The 18,832-nt window shown below is 48.3% G+C and overlaps 1 protein-coding gene across 1 annotated transcript in view; it reads left to right on the top strand.

The window, feature by feature from the left end:
- GSR (glutathione-disulfide reductase) overlaps window positions 1-18,832 on the top strand; it is a 175,813-nt gene that overhangs the window by 85,658 nt on the left and 71,323 nt on the right. The window contains exon 7 of the mRNA XM_069237415.1: window positions 7,747-7,846. Coding sequence (XP_069093516.1) covers window positions 7,747-7,846 — 100 coding nt within the window. The remainder of the gene's footprint in view (window positions 1-7,746; window positions 7,847-18,832) is intronic.

Below are 18,832 nucleotides of genomic sequence, written 5' to 3'. Positions count from 1 at the left end.
TTTTACTCCACTCCAGTCAGCACTCCACTCCAATCCACTCCACCCTAATATACCCTACTCCAACCCACCCATTTCACCCCAACCCAATCTACCCCACTCCAATGTACCCCATCCCGCCTCAACCCAATCTGCCCCACTTCACTCCAATCTACCCCACTCCAGTCTACCCCATTCCATGCTAGTCTACCCAACTCCACTATACCTCAATCTACCCCATTCCACTCCACTCTGAGCCAGTGTACCCCCTCGATTCTACCCTAATTCACTTCAGTGCACCGCAATCTACCCCACACCATTCTACCCCTCCCTAATCTACCCAACCCCATTCTGCCCTATTCCAATTTAACCCACTCCACTTCATTCTACCCCACTGCACTCTAACCCACCCCAATCTACTCTATCCCATTCCACTCTACCCCAATTGCTCACTCCATTCCAATCTACCCTGCTCCAATCTACCCCGCTTCACCCGATGCACCCCAATCCAATCTACCCCACCTCACCCTAAACTACCCTCCTCCATTCTACATCGCTCCTATCCAACCTACCCTACTCTACTCCAGTCCACCCCACTTCAGTCTATCCCACTCCACCCCAATGTGCCCCACTCCACTCCAAATCGACCCCACTCCAAACTACCCTAATCTACCCCACTGTACCCTTATCTACCCCAGTCTACCTCCCTTCAGTCTAGTCTACCCCAATTTATCTCACTCCACTTCAATCTATCCCACTCTAATCCACCCCACTCCAATATGCCCCACTCCAACCTACCCCATTGTACTCCACTCCAGTCTACCCCAATCTACCCCAGTCTAACCCAAAGTACCCAACTCAACTCCAAGCTACCCCACTCCAATCCAATCTACCCCGCTCTAACACACTCTATCACACTCCAGTCTGCCTCACTCCACCCATCTCAATCCCACCCCACTCTAACCCATCCCACTCCACGCCACTAACATTTAACAATACTGAAGGTAGGTGATCTTGTATTCCTGTGTTAAACTACAGCTTTTCCTTTCATAACATCCAGTGTTCTTAAGGTTCCTTAACTATAAAGTTACCATTCTGGCCTATGAAGGTGTTGTTAAAAATAGCACAAGGAAGAGAGAAAGTTTTGCATTTGGGTAGGAGAAACAACACAAAGTACACATCAAATCATAATGGTATGGGATAGAAACTTTGTCATCTGATGTAAATCAATGAATGGAATCTTAGTGATAGATGCTTTAAGGATCATGTTCAAAAGTATTTGCTGTTTTTGCACAGCACTATTTTTTGGACTGTGGTGGATTTACTCACTTGGGTATATAAACGTGAGAGGCTGAATACCTCCATTCCTAGGTTTGCAAAAAGCTAATTTCGCATTACCACTATCTTAAAGGGTTAGAGGCTACAGTATATAGAAAATGCCAAGATGGAATGATCCTTTGGACTGCGGGTTATACCCCCGATGCCCGGAGCCAATATTTGCAAACAGAACAAACCTTCAGGGATCAGCTCGGAGTATGCAAATGAATACCACTTGCTTTCGGGTGTTGGTACATATTTTTCTGACTCACAAGAAGGGAGACAAACCACATACCTTTGTTTCTTACAAGTTGCAATGTCTTGCAACATGGACATAGTAAGTTGCAAGTCTGTTTGCTACTCATATTGCCACACAGGATCTCCTGTACAAAGTGTTTTAACAGTTGCAAACTCTCAGATTCGGTTAATCTGAGGGTTTGCAACTGGTAAAACACTTTTTGAAATGTGCTAAACCCAGTTAATGAGTCAGAAAAAGTTTTCCGAATTGTTAAGTGGGTTTATTTAGGGCTTTCCTTCCAAATACCTACTCTTTATGGTATGTAATGATGTTTTGTGACCAGAATTAGGTCGCAAAACATTAATATTTTACCACCAACTCAACATTTGTGAATGTTGACAAAAACGTTTTTTAGGAGTAGGCAGTGGTCCATAAGACTTCCCTGCATTCAAGGTTTGTGAAACTTATCATTTGCATTTAAACACATTCTGTTTTCCTTTGAGGAAAACAAGTGTGTGTTAAAAAAAAAGATTGCTTTATTTAAAAGCAGTCGTACACATGGTGGTCTCCTGACCCCAGCGTGCCACCTTACCTGTGATTGTGGCCAATCATAGTGGGTCGCAATTTGTGACCTACCTCAGGAATACTGATATACTGATAAGGTAGGTCGAATTGGGATCCATTACGATTCTGTATTTTGTGAAATTACCTGTCACCAGCTCACAAAACCAAAAACGATAAGGTTGATGCTCAATTTTCAACCACTTTTACTGAACTGATACTGTATACCTGCTTGCAGGTAGGTCGCTCCCCGCTCCGCCTTCCGCGCCACCTCCTTTCCCGCTCCCTTTTGCTTTTTTCCCCGCCACTGCGTCCCCTGCGGCCCCTCCCGCCTCCCCCTCCTTTTCTCACGGTTTCCTTTTTGCCCTTTCCCGCCGCTGCGTCCCCTGCGGCCCCTCCCGCCTCCTTTTCTCACCGTTTCCTTCTTTGCCCTTTCCCGCCGCTGCGTCCCCTGCGGCCCCTCCCCCCTCCTTTTCTCACTGTTTCCTTTTTGCCCTTTCCCACCCCTGCGGCCCCTCCCACCTCCCCCTCCTTTTCTCACTGTTTCCTTTTTGCCCTTTCCCGCCGCTTCATCCCCTGCGGCCCCTCCCACCTTCCCCCTCCTTTTCTCACTGTTTCCTTCTTTGCCCTTTCCTGCCGCTGCGGCCCCTCCCGCCTCCCCCCTCCCTTTCTCACTGTTTCCTTTTTGCCCTTTCCCGCCGCTGCATCCCCTGCGGCCCCACCCCGTGCCCTCTCTTTGGACAGGCCCTCCTGCCTCCCAACTGCCACTCCCACCCTCCCCTCCACTTATGGCAGCCGCGGCGCGCTAGCAGGGAGCAACCTTTGACCCTGCTTGCAGGTAGGTCGCTCCCCGCTCCGCCTTCCACGCCACCTCCTTTCCCGCTCCCTTTTGCTTTTTTCCCCACCGCTGCGTCCCCTGCGGCCCCTTCTGCCTCCCCCCTCGTTTTCTCACTGTTCCCTTTTTGCCCTTTCCCGCCGCTGCGTCCCCTGTGGCCCCTCCCGCCTCCCCCCTCCTTTTCTCATTGTTTCCTTCTTTGCCCTTTCCCGCCGCTGCGGCCCCACCCCCCTGGCCCTCCCGCCTCCCAGCTGCCACTCCCACCCTCCCCTCCTCCCAGACACACCTACTCCCCCCTCACCCTCCACTCTCTCAACCTAGGCCCCCACCCCACATGCACCACATCTAGCCCCACACACACTCATGGCCCCTACACCTGCCACTTCTCCTGCTCATCATCCCTCACACCACACACCAACCATAACGACCCCACCTTCAACAAACACAACACCCCCAACACAAAACTCTCCCCACCCTGCCCCACCAACCAACCCCGCAGCACACCAGCCCAGAACCAGAACACACCCCGCAACAACACCCTCACGCACCACACCAACGCCCCACCACAACCACCTGAACTGCCTGCTCCTCAACATCCACTCCCTTCACTAACATGCCATAGAACTCTGGGACCTCATCACTTTACACTCACCTGACATCGCCTTCCTCACGGAAACCTGGACCAACCCTTCCTCAGAACCCGACATAGCCATAGCCACCCCCAAGGGATACAAACTCCAACGCAAAGACTGCCTCAACAGGCCAGGCGAGGGCATCGCCATCCTACACAGAGACACCATCAAAGTCACCACCAGCTCCCAAGACACTATCGGCAACACTGAACACATGCACTTCCTCATCCACATCAACAACAACTCCACCCTCAGAGGTACACTAATCTAAAGACCACGCCCCGCCTTCTGCGACACCATCGCTGACAGCATCAGCCCGTACGCCCTCACCTCCACAGACTACATCATCCTCGGTGATTTCAACTTTCACTTAGAAAACCCACACAACCACAACACTACCTCCCTCATAGACAACCTCAACAACCTCGGACTCAAACAACTGGTCACCGCACCCGCCCACTCAGCAGGACACACGCTGGACGCAATCTTCACCTCAAGCCAACACATAGCCTACACCCACACCACCGAACTCCTCTGGACTGACCACCGCTGCGTCCACTTCTCCTTCACCAAACCCCCCACACACTACCATCAACACACCACACCCTACCGCATGTGGGACAAGATCCCCACAGAACGACTAAACTCCCAACTGGCCCACAACCCCCCCCCCCAACCAACGACCCCAACGCAGGAGCACACAACCTCTCCAAATGGATCACTACCTGCGCAGACACACTAGCACCCCTCAGAAAACACATCACCACCCGCAACATCAAGAACGTCCCATGGTTCACCCCTGAACTCCAAGCGCAAATGCCGCCAAGCTGAGAAAATATGGAGACTAGAACCCTCCTCAACCAACTTCTCCACCCTCAAAACCACCATTCGCACCCATCACCAACTCATACGCACTGCCAAAAGAGATCACTACAAGACACGCCTTGACAACAACTCCCAAAACAGCAAAGAACTCTTCACCATCATCAATGAACTTGCCAAACCCAAAGCCAGCAACATAGACCCCACACACACACACACAGCCCCTATGTGACGCCCTTTCCAACCACTTCCTCCACAAAATCCTGGACATCCACAACAGCTTCATATCACACACACCCACCACACATACCCCTCACTCACCCAACTCAACCCCCACCCAAGACCCCCCACCACACTATCCACATGGACCCCTACCACACTCGAAGAAACCGAAAAAACCATGAACTCCATCAACTCCGGTTCCCCCTCCGACCCGTGACCACACCGCATCTACAACAAAGCTAGCCCTACCATCGCCCCCATACTCTACAACATATTCAACTCCTCTTTCGACTCCGCCACCTACCCAGACCCCTGGAAGCACGTGGAAATCACCGCTCTCCTAAAAAAAAAACAAGCCGACCCGGAGATCATCTCCAACTACCGCCCCATCTCCATCCTCCCTTTCCCCGCCAAGGTTGCAGAGAAATTAGTCAACACCCGCCTATCCCACTTCCTCGAAGCAACCAACACCCTTGACCCCTCACAATCTGGGTTCCGCAAGAACCACAGCACAGAAACCGCCCTCATCGCATGCACTGACGACATAAGGACCAAAGTCGACAAAGGCGAGACGGTCGCACTCATCCTCCTAGACCTCTCTGCAGCTTTTGACACCGTCTGCCACCACACACTCCGCACACGCCTCCACAACATAGGAATCCGCCACAAAGCCTTAGACTGGCTCACCTCATTCCTCACCGACCGAACCCAGAGAGTCCGCCTTCCACCCTTCCACTCCAACACTACCAAGATCACCTGCGGAGTCCCCCAAGGGTCCTCCCTCAGCCCCACACTCTTCAACATCTACATGATCCCCCTAGCCAACATTCTCCGAGCACACGGAATCACTATCCTCTCCTATGCAGATGACACCCAACTCATCCTCTCCCTCACCCGCAACCCCACCACTGCCAAAACCAACCTACATGCCGCTCTCCTAGACACCGCCAACTGGATGACCACTAACCACATCAAGCTCAACTCAAACAAAACCGAAATCATCATCTTCGGCCCCAACAAAACCACATGGGACGACTCCTGGTGGCCCACCGCCCTAGGTCCCACACCCACCCCCGCAACCCACGCACGCAACCTCTGCATCATCCTCGACCCCTCCCTCTCCATGACACAGCAAATCAATGCTCTAACCTCCTCCTGCTTCCACACACTCCGCACTCTAAAAAAATCCTTCAAATGGATCCCCCCAGAAACCAGAAAGACAGTCACCCACGCACTCATTAGCAGCAGACTGGACTACGGCAACGCCCTCTACGCTGGCATCTCACTCAAACTCAAACGCAAACTCCAAAGAATCCAGAACACAGCCGCGCGCCTCGTCCTTGGCCTCCCTCGCCACAAACAAATCTCACCACACCTCAAATCCCTTCACTGGCTCCCCATAGACAAGAGAATCACATTCAAGATCCTCATCCACGCACACAAATCCCTCCACAACACCGGCCCAACCTACCTCAATGAAAGGGTAAACTTCCACACTCCCACACGCAACCTCCGATCAGCCGACCTCGCCCTAGCCACAGTCCCCCGCATCCAGCACACCACCACAGGAGGCAGGTCTTTCTCCTACCTTGCCCCCAAAACCTGGAACTCCCTCTCCACCGACCTTCGCAAAACCAAAGACCTACTGGTCTTCAGAAAGAACCTCAAGACTTGGCTGTTTGACCAGTAACCCTCCCCCCCCCCCAGTTCCCCCCCTCTCGCCTTGATACCCTCACAGGTGAGTAGCGCGCTCTACAAATTTCTTTTGATTTTTTGATTGATTGTACATGAGGCTCCAAATGTATATGGCACATTCATTTTTCATACTTGCAAAGCCTACAGTTTTGTGCAGTAGGACCCCAAATTTTCTCTTGGCAGCAGTTGTGATATGCATCTACATGAACACATGGATGCTTGCGGTTTTGGAATCTTTGGCTCGTATGTACAAACACTTTTTCCCCATAGTCACAAATGGGTAAAATCCTTTCAATACATCAGGCCCTTTGTGTCTGCTTTTGTGCGGTATAGCACAGAATCCCCTCACGGGACGCTAAGTTACCACTGCACATTTAAAGAAAGGATCTAGATGGCAATCTGGAGCTGCACTATAAGCTACTGTAGAGTTGCGCAAAGAAGATTGAGCGTTGTCCACTCTGCTTTGTTCTCTGAGAAAAATAAATTTAAACTGAAAGTTCTGTTTGAGCCATTGCTTTGTCTGTGTGTGAATTTTCCAAGTAGATTTTGCAAGCAACCAAACGCAAGGGGTAGCTGTGTGAAGAGAAATGTTGTGGAAAAGAAAAATCAACATTTATTCTCTAATTTGTTTTCATTTAGTTCATCTTGTTTTCTGAAACTGTTTCCCATGAAGAAAATATACCTATTAGGAGTGAGACCAGAGTGTTAGTGGCTGCCAAGTCATGAACCTTTATATATTAAAAGGAATCCTCTAGGGCATTGAAATGTATGTGTTGCCGCTTTAGGGCATTTCAGGATGAACACCCGTACCAATCCATATCTGCCACAAGTAGCATGTGATCCCCACCCAATGTGCCATTGAGGTACACTAGCCAAGGCTGGGTGTGGATAGCTGAATACTTCTCTACAGGTCTCCCTAACAAACCCCTTCTACCTGCTGATATCACATCACGTAAGAGATGGTAGGCAAGTTTTTTGCCCCAGATACCTAGTTGTAATGTAACAAAGGTTCCTAAGATTTTGGGCAGGAGTTTAAAAGACAGAATATGTTTTTTTATCATTCCTAGTTCTTCTTTACAATTCTTTGCATTTTTGTAGCACACAGAGAACATTTTGCATATCTGTCTCCTTCTGAGAAACAATGAAAACCAGCACAGTTCCCAATATGTTATTCTGTTGGGTGCTAGTTAGATCTAAGCACATGGTGCTGTGGTATGTGCACTTCAGCTTGTTTAATTGAAAAGGAAAAATTATCATTATCAAAATGGCTGCCAAGACATTTGTGAGCCATGGAAACACAAAACAAGGCACATGCTGTGCTGCCAGTCTCTTGTTTTTTACACTCCTACATTTGCTTTATTCTGTAGTGTGTGGTGACATATCCCTTTCCTGTTTATACTATCTCCTCTTCCTTTTGAAGACATTAATGTCCCACGTGTTCTCTTTAGGCGCAGTGTCATCGTTGGGGCTGGTTACATTGCCGTGGAGATTGCAGGCATCCTTTCAGCACTGGGATCCAAGGCAGCATTGCTCATACGTCAGGACAAGGTAGATTATCTGTTTGTTCCAACAGGTTGCCACCATATGTATCCTGAAACTAAGAATAAAGTAGACTTCTGTTGTTTGAAACGTGATAGGCAAGTTCCTTCATGCTTCCATATTTCCATGCTTGTTTAAACTGAGAGGTAAAATTAAAATATGACAATTAACTGTTATTCCAACCTTTGAAAGATTATCACAAAAGCAAACCAGTTCAAAGATGGATTATAGTGAGACCTTCTAGCGTGGAAATCCAGTGTTCATAGTTCCCGATTGCATAAATGCGGTGAGTCAAACTGCAAGTTTTGGAAGCTGGCCTGGTGTGTGGTGGGCACCTAAGGTACTTACGCCTTATACCAGGTCCAAGTGTCCCCTATGAGTGAAGTGTAGGCAGTGTCTAGAAGCCAGGCACTCTAGAGGTAGCTGTGAATGAGCAGCCAAGGCTTATCTAGAAGACATGCAAAGCTCATGAAAAACCACTGTAGTCACACAGCACTTACACACATGAAAGAAAACACTTAGTGGTACAAAAATAAAGGCACTTTATTTTTGGTCACACAATACCACAAAGTACTAGAAGGACAACCCTCCAATAGGAGGTAAGTAATATACTAATTATATACACAAGTAAACAGCAAAAGGCATAGTAAAGGTTAGAAAACAGTGCAAATGTAGTTCAACAGTAGTGGCCCTAGGTGGAGCACAAACCATATACTAAACAAAATGGAATGCAAACACAGGACTCCCACCTACGTAAGTGAAATGTGTAGAGGGGAGCTGGGAGTAAACCACAGAGGTAAGTAACACAGTACCCCCCAGCGACCAGGAAAGCAGGAGTAAATCACAGGAATTTCCACAAACCACCCAAAAGGAAGGAAAATAAGAAAAGAAGACACCCAGACAAGACTGCAAGAAACCAGCAGTGGATTCCTGGAGAGGAAGACCTGTGGAGAGAGGGGACCAAGTCCAAGATTCACAGTGGAGTCCAGAAGGAGTAGGAGCTACTACCCACTCAGCTGTACTTGCAGAAGTTGGTCGACGGTGATGAAGATCAGGTCAGCTCTGCAGCCCTGGAGCCGGAGAAGAGTTCCTGAGGGATGCAGAAGATGTCCCACGCTAGAATGAAAATTGCAGACGGGTGTCAGTGCAGGAATACCACCAACAAGCCTTGGCAAAGGCAAATTCGCAGTTAGTGGAAAAGTGGTGCTGCCGGGGACCAGCAACGGCGCAGAAGGACTCAACCCAGGAGTGGTAGTCAGAGGGGACCCTGAGCGGCACAGAGAGCCCACAGGAGCAAAGGCAGCACCCATAGGAGTCCCACAGGACGGGGACACAGAAGTTGCAGAAGGAGCCCACGCAGCACTACAGGAGAAGGGTCCCACGCCACAGGAGAACCATGCAGAGGGCTTGTGTAGATGGCATCTGGAGCTACACGCAGCCTGAAGATCCTGTGGAGGAGATGCAAGCAAACCTTGGCAGCTGCAAGAGACGCAGTGCAAGGGGGTACTGTCCTGTGTGGGAAGGCAAGGGCTTACCTCCACCAAAGTTGGACAGCTGGCAGAGAGGACCAAGAGGACTTCTCCGGACCACCAGAGGAGATCCACGCCGGTCGTCGTTGCAGTAGGTGACTGCGGATGCATGGGAGTGACTCCTTCATTACAAAGGAGATTCCTTCTTGCTTCTTGTTGCAGACTGACGACTTGCCGCCCTCAGAGGATGCACAGAGGGGGAAATGTTGCAGTTGCAGGAAGGAGCCGGAAAAACAATTTTGCAGAGCAGATTCATCGCTGTAGCTGCAGATTGTTGGTTTCTGTGAGGTTCAGTTGCGGTTCCAGTGGCCAGAAGTCAAAGTAATGTTGCAGAGGAGTCCTGCTGGAGTCTTGCATGTCAAATCTGAGGACCCACCCAAGAGAGAGACCCTAAATAGCCCTGAAAGAGGGATTGGTCACCTAGTCATGTGACCACCTATCAGGGGCTCTGACGTCACCTGCCTGGCCACTCAGATGCTCCCAGAGGTCCCTTCTAACCTTGGATTCAAAATGGCAGAGCCCAGGGACCCTCTGGATGAGCTCTAGGCACAAGCCCTGGGGTGGTGATGGACAGGGGAGTGGTTTCATGCAAGAGTAGGGGCTGGGGGTCCCTGATCCGGTGAGGACTGGTTTATGCACGGAGGCCACAAAATGTGCCCTTTAAAGCATACCAGTGGCTTGGGGAGGCTACCCCTCCCAAGCCAGTCACACCTATTTCCAAAAGGAGAGGGTGTTACCTCCCTCTCCCAAAGGAAATCTTTTATTCTGCCTTTCTGGGCTTGATCAGATCAAACAGCAGGAGGGCAGAAACCTGTCTGACGGGTGGCAGCAGCTTGGGCTGCCCGGAAAACCCTAGAAGACTGGTGGTAGCAATGCTGGGTGTCCTCTAAGGAGCCCCAAGAGTGCATGCAATCATACTTCCAGTACCTGCAACAGTATTGGTGTATGATTCCAACATGTTTGATACCAAACCTTCCTTGGTTCGGAGTCACGATTATGTAGCTGGACATAAGTAGTGACCTATGTCCAGTGCATGCGGAAAATGGCGTCCAGCACTCACTAAGTCCATGAAAATGGCATTGGAGTTCGTGGGGGCACTTCTGCTAGTGCAGGGGTGCCCTCACACAAAGGTACTTGCACCCTGTCCTCTGGTCTAGGACGGCCTGCCATAGGGGTGACTTATAGTGACCTGGTGCAGTGGCCTATGGTAAAAAAGAGTGCATGCACCCTTTCAGGCAGACTTCAATGGCAGGCCTGCAGAACACTTTGCATGGGCCCCCATGTGTGGCATAATAAATGCTGCAACCCATGGGGATCCCCTGGTACCCCAATGTCCTGGGTACCTGTGTACCATATACTAGGGACTTACATGGGGGCAAAAGTATACCAAATGTGGGAGGGAAAGTGGTACAAGTTACCAAGTTAGAAGGGAGATAGCATAATCACTGGGGTCCTGGTTAGCAGGATCCCAGTGAATACAGTCAAACACACTGACGCAGGCAGAAAATGGGGGTAACCATGCCAAGAAAGAGGGTACTTTCCGACACAATTAAAACGAAGGACAAGAAGGCTAACCTTGTCCAGATGAGTCTTCATTGTCAAAGTGGAAATATCTGGAGAGCTCATCTGCATTGGAGTGGTTACTCCCAGGTCTATGTTCCACTGTATACTCTATTCCCTGTAGGGATATGGACCACCTCAACAGTTTGGGATTTTATCCTTTCATCTGTTTTAACCAAAGAAGGGGCTTGTAGCTGTCTGAACTATGAAGTGAGTGCTAAACAGGTATGGCCTCAGATTCTTCAAGGCCCAGACCACAGCAAAAGCCTCCCTTTCTATGGCTGACCAACGCCTTTCCCTGGGGGTCAACCTTCTGCTTATGAAAGCAACTGGTTGGTCCTGGCCCTCGGCGTTAAGTTGAGAAAGAACTGCCCCAACCCCTTCTTGGAGTAGTCAGGACTTTTTAACACAGGTGAAGAGCACATGGCCTGTTTGAGGTCCTCAAAAGCTTTTTGACAGCTAGCTGTCCATAAAACTTTTTTAAGCATTCTTTTTGAAGTGAGGTCACTAAGAGGGACTACAATGGAGCCATAGTTCTTAATGAACCTCCTGTAGTAACCAGTGAGGCCTAAGAAGGCTCTCACTTGGGTTTGTGTAGTAGGAGTCCAATCTAAAATAATTTGGATCTTCCTCTGTAGTGGTGGAATCTGGCCTCCACCTACCAGGTGGCCCAGATATACAACCTTCCCCTGCCTTATCTGGCATTTAGAGGCCATGATAGTGAGGGCTGCTTTTTGCAGAGCCTCCAAAACATTCCAGAGGTAGACCAGGTGGTCATCCCAGGTGGAGCTAAAGACAGCTATATCATCTATATAAGCTGCACCATAGGCTTCCAAACCTGTGTTCCCCAGCCTCTGAAAAGTGGCAGGTGCGTTTTGCAAACCAGAGGGCATCACTGTAAAGTGATAATGCCCTCCAATGGTTGAAAATGCAGTTTTTGCTTTAGCATCATCTGATAACTTGATCTGCCAATAGCCTGCAATCAGATCAAATGTGCTATGATACTTGGCAGATGCCAGTGTATCTATGAGCTCATCTTCCCTAGGGACATCAGTTTTCGTGACAGTGTTGAGCCCTCTGTAATAAACACAGAATCTCATCTCTCTTTTCCTATTTTGAGAGTGAGGTTTTAGGACCAGCACCACTGGGCTAGTTCAGGGGCTGTCAGAGTGCTCAGTGCCTCCTAGGTCAGGTATATTTTGCACCTCTGCTTTGATGCAGTCTCTAACATGGTCAGGTTGCCTGTAAATTTTACGTTTGATAGGCAAACTGTCTCTTGTATCAATGGTGTGTTCACACCATGTTGTCTGACCAGGTGTCAGAGAATACAGTTCTGAGAAATGCTCAGGAGGTTCCTGCAGTCTTTTTTCTGAGATTCAGAATGACAGTCTGCTCGGACAACCCCATCCACTGAGCCATCAGCTGCAGTGTTGGAGAAGAGGTCAAGGAGAGGGTCACTCTTCTTGTTCCTCATTGGTGACCATGAGCAGGGCCATGTCAGACTGTCTTAGTAGGGCTTAAGCCGGTTCATATGAAGCACCCTGAAGCGGCTTCTAGAAGTGCCAAGGTCCACCAGTAGGTGAGCTCACTTCTTCTCCACTATAATGTGGGGGCCACCCCACTTGTCTTGGAGTGCCCTGTGAGCCACAGGCTTCATGACCCACACTTTCTGCCCTGGCTGGTAAACAGTTAGGACAGCCTTCTGGTCATGCCACTGCTTCTGCAGTTCCTGGCTGGTTTTTAGGGCCTTTTTCATGTATTCAACCATCCTGGATCTGAGACCAAGTACATAATCTAGTCTTGAGGAGAGACTACAGGTCCCTGCAGGCCCAGGGCCCCAGGAGGCGGTCCCAGGCACACCAGCACTGACCCACACTCATAAGCGCTTTCATTCTCCCATAGCTTGGGATGTTAACAGCATCGAATCCAGTCTTGAGGGGAGACTACATGTCCCAGCAGGCCCAGGGCCCCAGGAGGCGGTCCCAGGCACACCGGCACTGACTCACACTCATAAGCGCTTTCATTCTCTTGCAGCGCGGGACGCTAACCGCATCGGATCCAATCACAAGGGGATACTACAGGTCCCAGCAGGCCCAAGGCCCCAGAAGGCAGGGCACACAGGTACTGACTCGTACTCCTAAGCGCTTTCATTCTCCCATAGCGTGGGATGCTAACAGCATCGAATCCAGTCTTGAGGGGAGGCTACATGTCCCAGCATGCCCAGGGCCCCAGGAGGCGGTCCCAGGCACACCGGCACTGACTCACACTCATAAGCGCTTTCATTCTCTTGCAGTGCGGGACGCTAACCGCATCGGATCCAATCTCAAGGGGATACTTCAGGTCCCAGCAGGCCCAAGGCCCCAGAAGGCAGGGCACACAGGTACTGACTCGCACTCCTAAGCGCTTTCATTCTCCCACAGCGCCGGACGCACCCGGGATAAAAGTGGCCCCGTCCATGCCCTTCGGAGCCCAAAGGAGGCTGAGCTGGGCCACCCCCCTAACATTTTTTGTTTTTTTGAAACAGACTCTTCCTGAACTCACTGTATTGTTGTACTTATAATCAGGTCTGCCTCATTTACCTATTTGACTGGCAAGGGCTTACCTTTACATTGAATATAGTTTTATCAATGGGCAAAAGAAAGGCAGTAGAAGGCGGGGGGGTTCTTGGGTGGCGCGTAAGAAAAAATACAAGAAGCAGAAGCATGCAGCTAATAACTATGTAATGGAAAGGCTTGATAATCTCCTGGTGGAATGTGAGGAAATATTATCCTCTCCCCACAAAAATGTCAGTGAAGGCACCTAGAATGTACGCTCCCCAGCTAGTTTGGGGCACATCATAAGAAAATTCCAGATATGTTTAAAAAACGTGAGATACAGGATTCAGCTCCCACAGGGCAGGGGAGGGGGGGACATGCTACCAACGTATGTCGCTAGTGATATTCTTTATTGTAGCAATAGTTTTAGCCCTTTAAATGATATTTTAGACCCACATGTTGATCCTGACAAAAGTGCCATGACAGGTGTGGTACCAGATGCAAACATAAATCCTATTATGTCTGAAGCCCAGTACGCTTCTCACATACATGATCTAAAGTGTGAGGTGGCTGAGCTTAAATCCATGGTGAATATTTTAACATCTATGGTTAAACATTTAATGCCAAAAGATGCGTTGCCCATCTTTGATCGTGTCCATAGCTCCACGCACAGTTCCTCAGGCCTCCCGACTCCGTTGCCTAACTTGCCTCTGTCTACTTACAATAAGAATCATGCTTGTGTTACTTGTCTTGCCACCAACAGCTTGTTCCCTGTGATGGTCACTGCGTAGCCGGTTGCAGGACTGAGAGCCCAAGACAGGTCCCTGCTATAATGGTCTGGGCTTGGCTAAGGAATTAGTAGCCTGCTGCTGATTTTCTGCATCTGTGGATGCCATTGTCTCCAGTCGTATTGTACACCCTGCTACTGACTGGTCCAAAACTAGCAACACTGTCTTGATAGTTAATGTGCCCAAATTGCATCCAGCAGCTCCTAGGGAAGGGGTTGAATCTGTCAGAAATAAGGCGATTCTGGATCTGTCATGTGAGAGGCTGTCACTCTGTGATACGTGAGGATATAATCGAGGCAGTTAGAAGGCCTGATCCTGACACACATTATGATATGATTGAGTTAACATTTAGGAACAAAAGTATGGTAGACACTTTGGTGGCTCTAGATGCAAGGACAAGTCCCCCTAGGAATTCTAGCATTCAGTTTAAATATCCTAGGTTTTCTTCGCACCGCAAGGTTTGGCCAACCCTCCCTCCCCCCCCCCTTGGGCTATAGCTTATCTGGTTTAAATGCAAACGATTGACTTGTCGTACTGCCCAGGTCCACTTCAGAATTTTCATCTTGGGTTTCCCCTTCATAGGACTTAATTAGCTCTGGTATTGGTGTTCCCCTTACACCTGAGTTTGTGTCAACCTACTCTTCCTCTCCTGATAGATCTCTGCAGTCAATTCAAGATAATCTAACCAATCATGGTAATACTACATCTAGGGCCAGGGCACCTTCTCAAAGTGTTGGGGTACTTTAGCTTCCTGGAATGTGGCAGGCTTAAGATCTGCTGTCTCCCTTTTAGCCTTTATATCTTTCATTGAAGACCATGACCTCTGTCTGTTTCAGGAAACTTGGGCAGTTGACCCATTATTCCGGTCTGGCTAATTAAACTTTTACATTCCAGCACTTTCTAGTAATAGGGGCAGACTGTCCGGTAGTTCAACCACTTGGGTCAGAACATCATTAAACTGCTGTATATCACAGCTATCCATTGACTGCCTGACATACTAGGCATCCGGATACTGTTTGGGGCAAACGTGGGCATGATTATCCTTAACATCTATGCAAGAGGGGTTTGGCTTCTATTCTCGAGACATTCCTAAGGCAATGTCCCGGGCACTTCAAATCATTGTTGCAGGTGACTTTAATGTCCCGTTCAAACCCCTTGACTGGGATGATCTTGGGTTTACTTGTGAGGAGGATAGGGCGTGGTCCATCCCTTCCCTGGACATTCCACCCATTAAAAGATGGTAACAAGCTGCCGTTCAGTTAAAAACCCTAACCATGGAATTTGGGATTAAAGCACTCAATGGAAGGACAGATTCTGACACAAAGGGCTGTCGCACCTTTAATACGGTTAACCACACAAGTAGAATCTACTATTGTTTAGTTGACTGAAGATTGTGGCCTCTAGTCATTGATATAGTAGTTATTAAGAGAACCGAGAGTGATCACAATCCGCTCTCGGTCCAAATGCTTGCCTTGTGTAGCCAAATGTACACCTCTAATATCCCCACTATATTACCATTATGTATTAGTATGACTAATGATAAGCGCCACCTAAAGTGAAGTAAGGAATCAGCACGGCCGGAAATGATAAGCTCTGAAAATGGTGCTGAAAATGGTGCTTTGAGGACTTCATTGGCGGACATAGAGGCGGGCCTTGTAACCACTGGTGAGCAAATAATTAGATCTCATGCCCAATGTTTTGCGAGTATTACGGCCCACTTCACAGTAGGTATTAACTCTGGTGGTGGAAGGACCAAAGGGAAACATCATTTTTTTTAACAGGGAATGTCGAGCTTCAAACAAACTTTAGATTCAGGCCATTAAATCCAAGGATGCAGACGCTATCCATAGTGCTAGGAAGTCTTAGAAGTCTGATATTTGTAAAGTCAAACGCAAGCAAGATGATAAGTGGTGGGCAGCATTAAATAATGCCTTACGTGAGAAGAACTGCACTAAATTCTGGTCTTAGGCCGCCCGTGGCCCTGATATTAGTGTACTGAATGTCCCAACTAACATCGCTGCAGCAGAGTGGGTAGACTACTTCTAATGTACTTGGATGATCATCTTAGTATAGTATGTGAATCATGAATACCACTAGTGACCGAACCCGGAGCCCCTAACCCCCAAAATTGTTTACTCTTTCAGACGTTTTGCTCTCATTAGGTACCTTAAAGCATGACAGGGCATCTGGCCCAGATGGAGTCCCACCAGATTTGTTCCTAATGGATATTGAAACCTGGCCGAGATATATTACTATCATATCTAATGAAAAATTGGCGGGGACTCCAATTCCTGAGTCGTGGAAGGGTGCTGTTGTAGTTCCCACTTTCAAAAAGGGTGACGGAGCCCTACCCAGCAACTATAGACCAATTAGCCTACTGGACTGTGTGCAGACATTGTTTTGTCACTTCCTTCTGTAGAAGATTCAGGACTGGATGTCGGAGCATGATATCCTTCGTCCATTGAAAGCTGGTTTTCACCAGAAAACGTCCACTATTGATCAAGCCTTTAGGGTTCTGCTTCTATATTGGAAGACGGTTTTTATTGGTAAGGGGAATCTGTATGTTGCCTTTGTTGATCTGAAATCCACGTTTGACTTAATCCCTCGCAAAACTTTGTGGGAAGGTCTTTTTGGGATGGCAATCTCCACCCATATCTTCTCATTGCTAGTACGACTCCACCAGGGCAACTAGGCACGTGTTAGGTGGGGTGACTTGGGGCAGCTTACTGCTAAAGTTCCAGTGTCAAGGGGAGTAGGCCAAGGTTGTGTTCTTGCTCCAACTCTGTTCTCCTTATATATTAATGACATTGTTTCTTCTTTACTTAAGGTGGAGGCAAATGCACCATTTTTGGGTACACCAAAAGTCCCGGTATTGCTGTTTGCAAATCACAGCCTTTTGCTATCTAAGACCCCAGGTGGTCCACGGAAACTCCTTGCGTATTTTGGGGAATTCTGTTCTGCTCCGGGGTTTGAAATCAACACCGCCACAACTAAAATTATGGCGTTTAATCCTCATAGGTCCTTTAAAGGGAACATATACTTGGAGGTACTGCACTTGAGAAGGTGAAATTGTTTAGCTATCTTGGCTTAATGCAATTGGAGAATATGTCTTGGAAGCCACGTATCGGTAAGCAGATGTTGAAGCAAAAGCAAATCACAAAAACAAATCACAGGGGTCTTAATTAAGGATTTTGACCTTTCTTAAACTAAGCCGATCCGCCCAGTACTCCAGATCTACGAAGCCAAGGCTGTGAGCTTTGCTCTATATGGTGCTGAACTATGGGGACACGGCAAAGCCCAAGAAATAACTACTGTTGAGAGTACTTTTCTAAGAGAGCTTGTCTCTCTTTCTCTGATCACTCCATTGCTCCCTCTTCTCAAGTATCTGGGCATTAAGAGCATAGGTTATAAAGCCTCTCTTGTACTGGAGGTGGCTTTGGACTACACCAGAGCTTGCCCCCTAAACTGCAGCCCTGCAGACCATAATGGAAGCTGATTGCTCGCTTAGTATTCCTTGGCTCAGATACATTAAACAGTCACTATACATTCTTGGGCTCAGTGAGCTTTGGAATTCTCCAAGTATTGCTCTCTTTCCATCGAAACCTTAAACAACAGTACTGGAGGGCGGTAGATTCTGAGGACCTGAGGGCAGCACTTCACTCCAAATTACCACACAATTTTATTGATCAAAAAGATATGTGCAAATATGAGGCTTTTTGGGATGCAATTCTGGCCCCCAAGGATAGGAAGTTGTTCTGTGTAAGAACCTTACTATTAAGATCATTTACCAGTCATTGGTCATCCGTGGGGGTGGCTACTTGTCCAGCTTGTAATGCCCCCACTGAAAATCTGCCTCAAGTTTTAGTTGTTTGTCCTGCAGGAAATGGCTTGCGCTGGCCTGTATGTTGTTGGGGGTTCATAGGTCCCTTGTTGCTCTTCATATCCTTAGATCAGATACTCATTTGGCACTGGTTACTGTCATTGCCAAGTGTCTTGGAGCAATGTGGATCCTTAGAGCAAAAATATTATCTACACTAGCATTGTTTAACTAACTATGCACTGAAGAATGCTCACAAGGTATATCCAGATTTTTAGGTGTTTACTCCTTTATAAATTGAAATACAATGATGCTAGGTACTTTTATGCCCGTGTGGCCAAAATAAAGTTTTGATGATGATAATCCACAATGTCTTGTTCAGGGGGCTTGAGAGATTGCTCCCAGCCCTCCCTTACAAGAGCAAGTGGACCCTTAACAGGGTGTCCAAACAGAACTTCAAAGGGATTGTAGCCTACTCCCTTCTGAGGAACCTCCCTGTAGGCAAAAAGGAGGCATGGCAGTAGGACATCTCATCTCCTTCTGAATTTTTCAGAGTTCCATGATCATGCCCTTGAGAGTTTTATTAAATATCTCTACCAAACCATTGACTTGGGGGCGGTAAGAGGTAGTGAACTTGTAAGTTACAACACATTCCTTCCACATGACCTTAAGGTATGCAGACATAAAGTTTGTACTCTGTCTGATACCGCCTCTTTTGGGAAGCCCACTCTGGAAAGACATCCCAGGAGGGCTTTTACCACTGCAGG

The sequence above is a fragment of the Pleurodeles waltl genome, chromosome 1_2, assembly GCF_031143425.1.
Source record: "Pleurodeles waltl isolate 20211129_DDA chromosome 1_2, aPleWal1.hap1.20221129, whole genome shotgun sequence".
NCBI classification, from domain to species: Eukaryota; Metazoa; Chordata; class Amphibia; order Caudata; family Salamandridae; genus Pleurodeles; species Pleurodeles waltl.
This window is presented reverse-complemented; position numbering and strand designations above follow the sequence as displayed.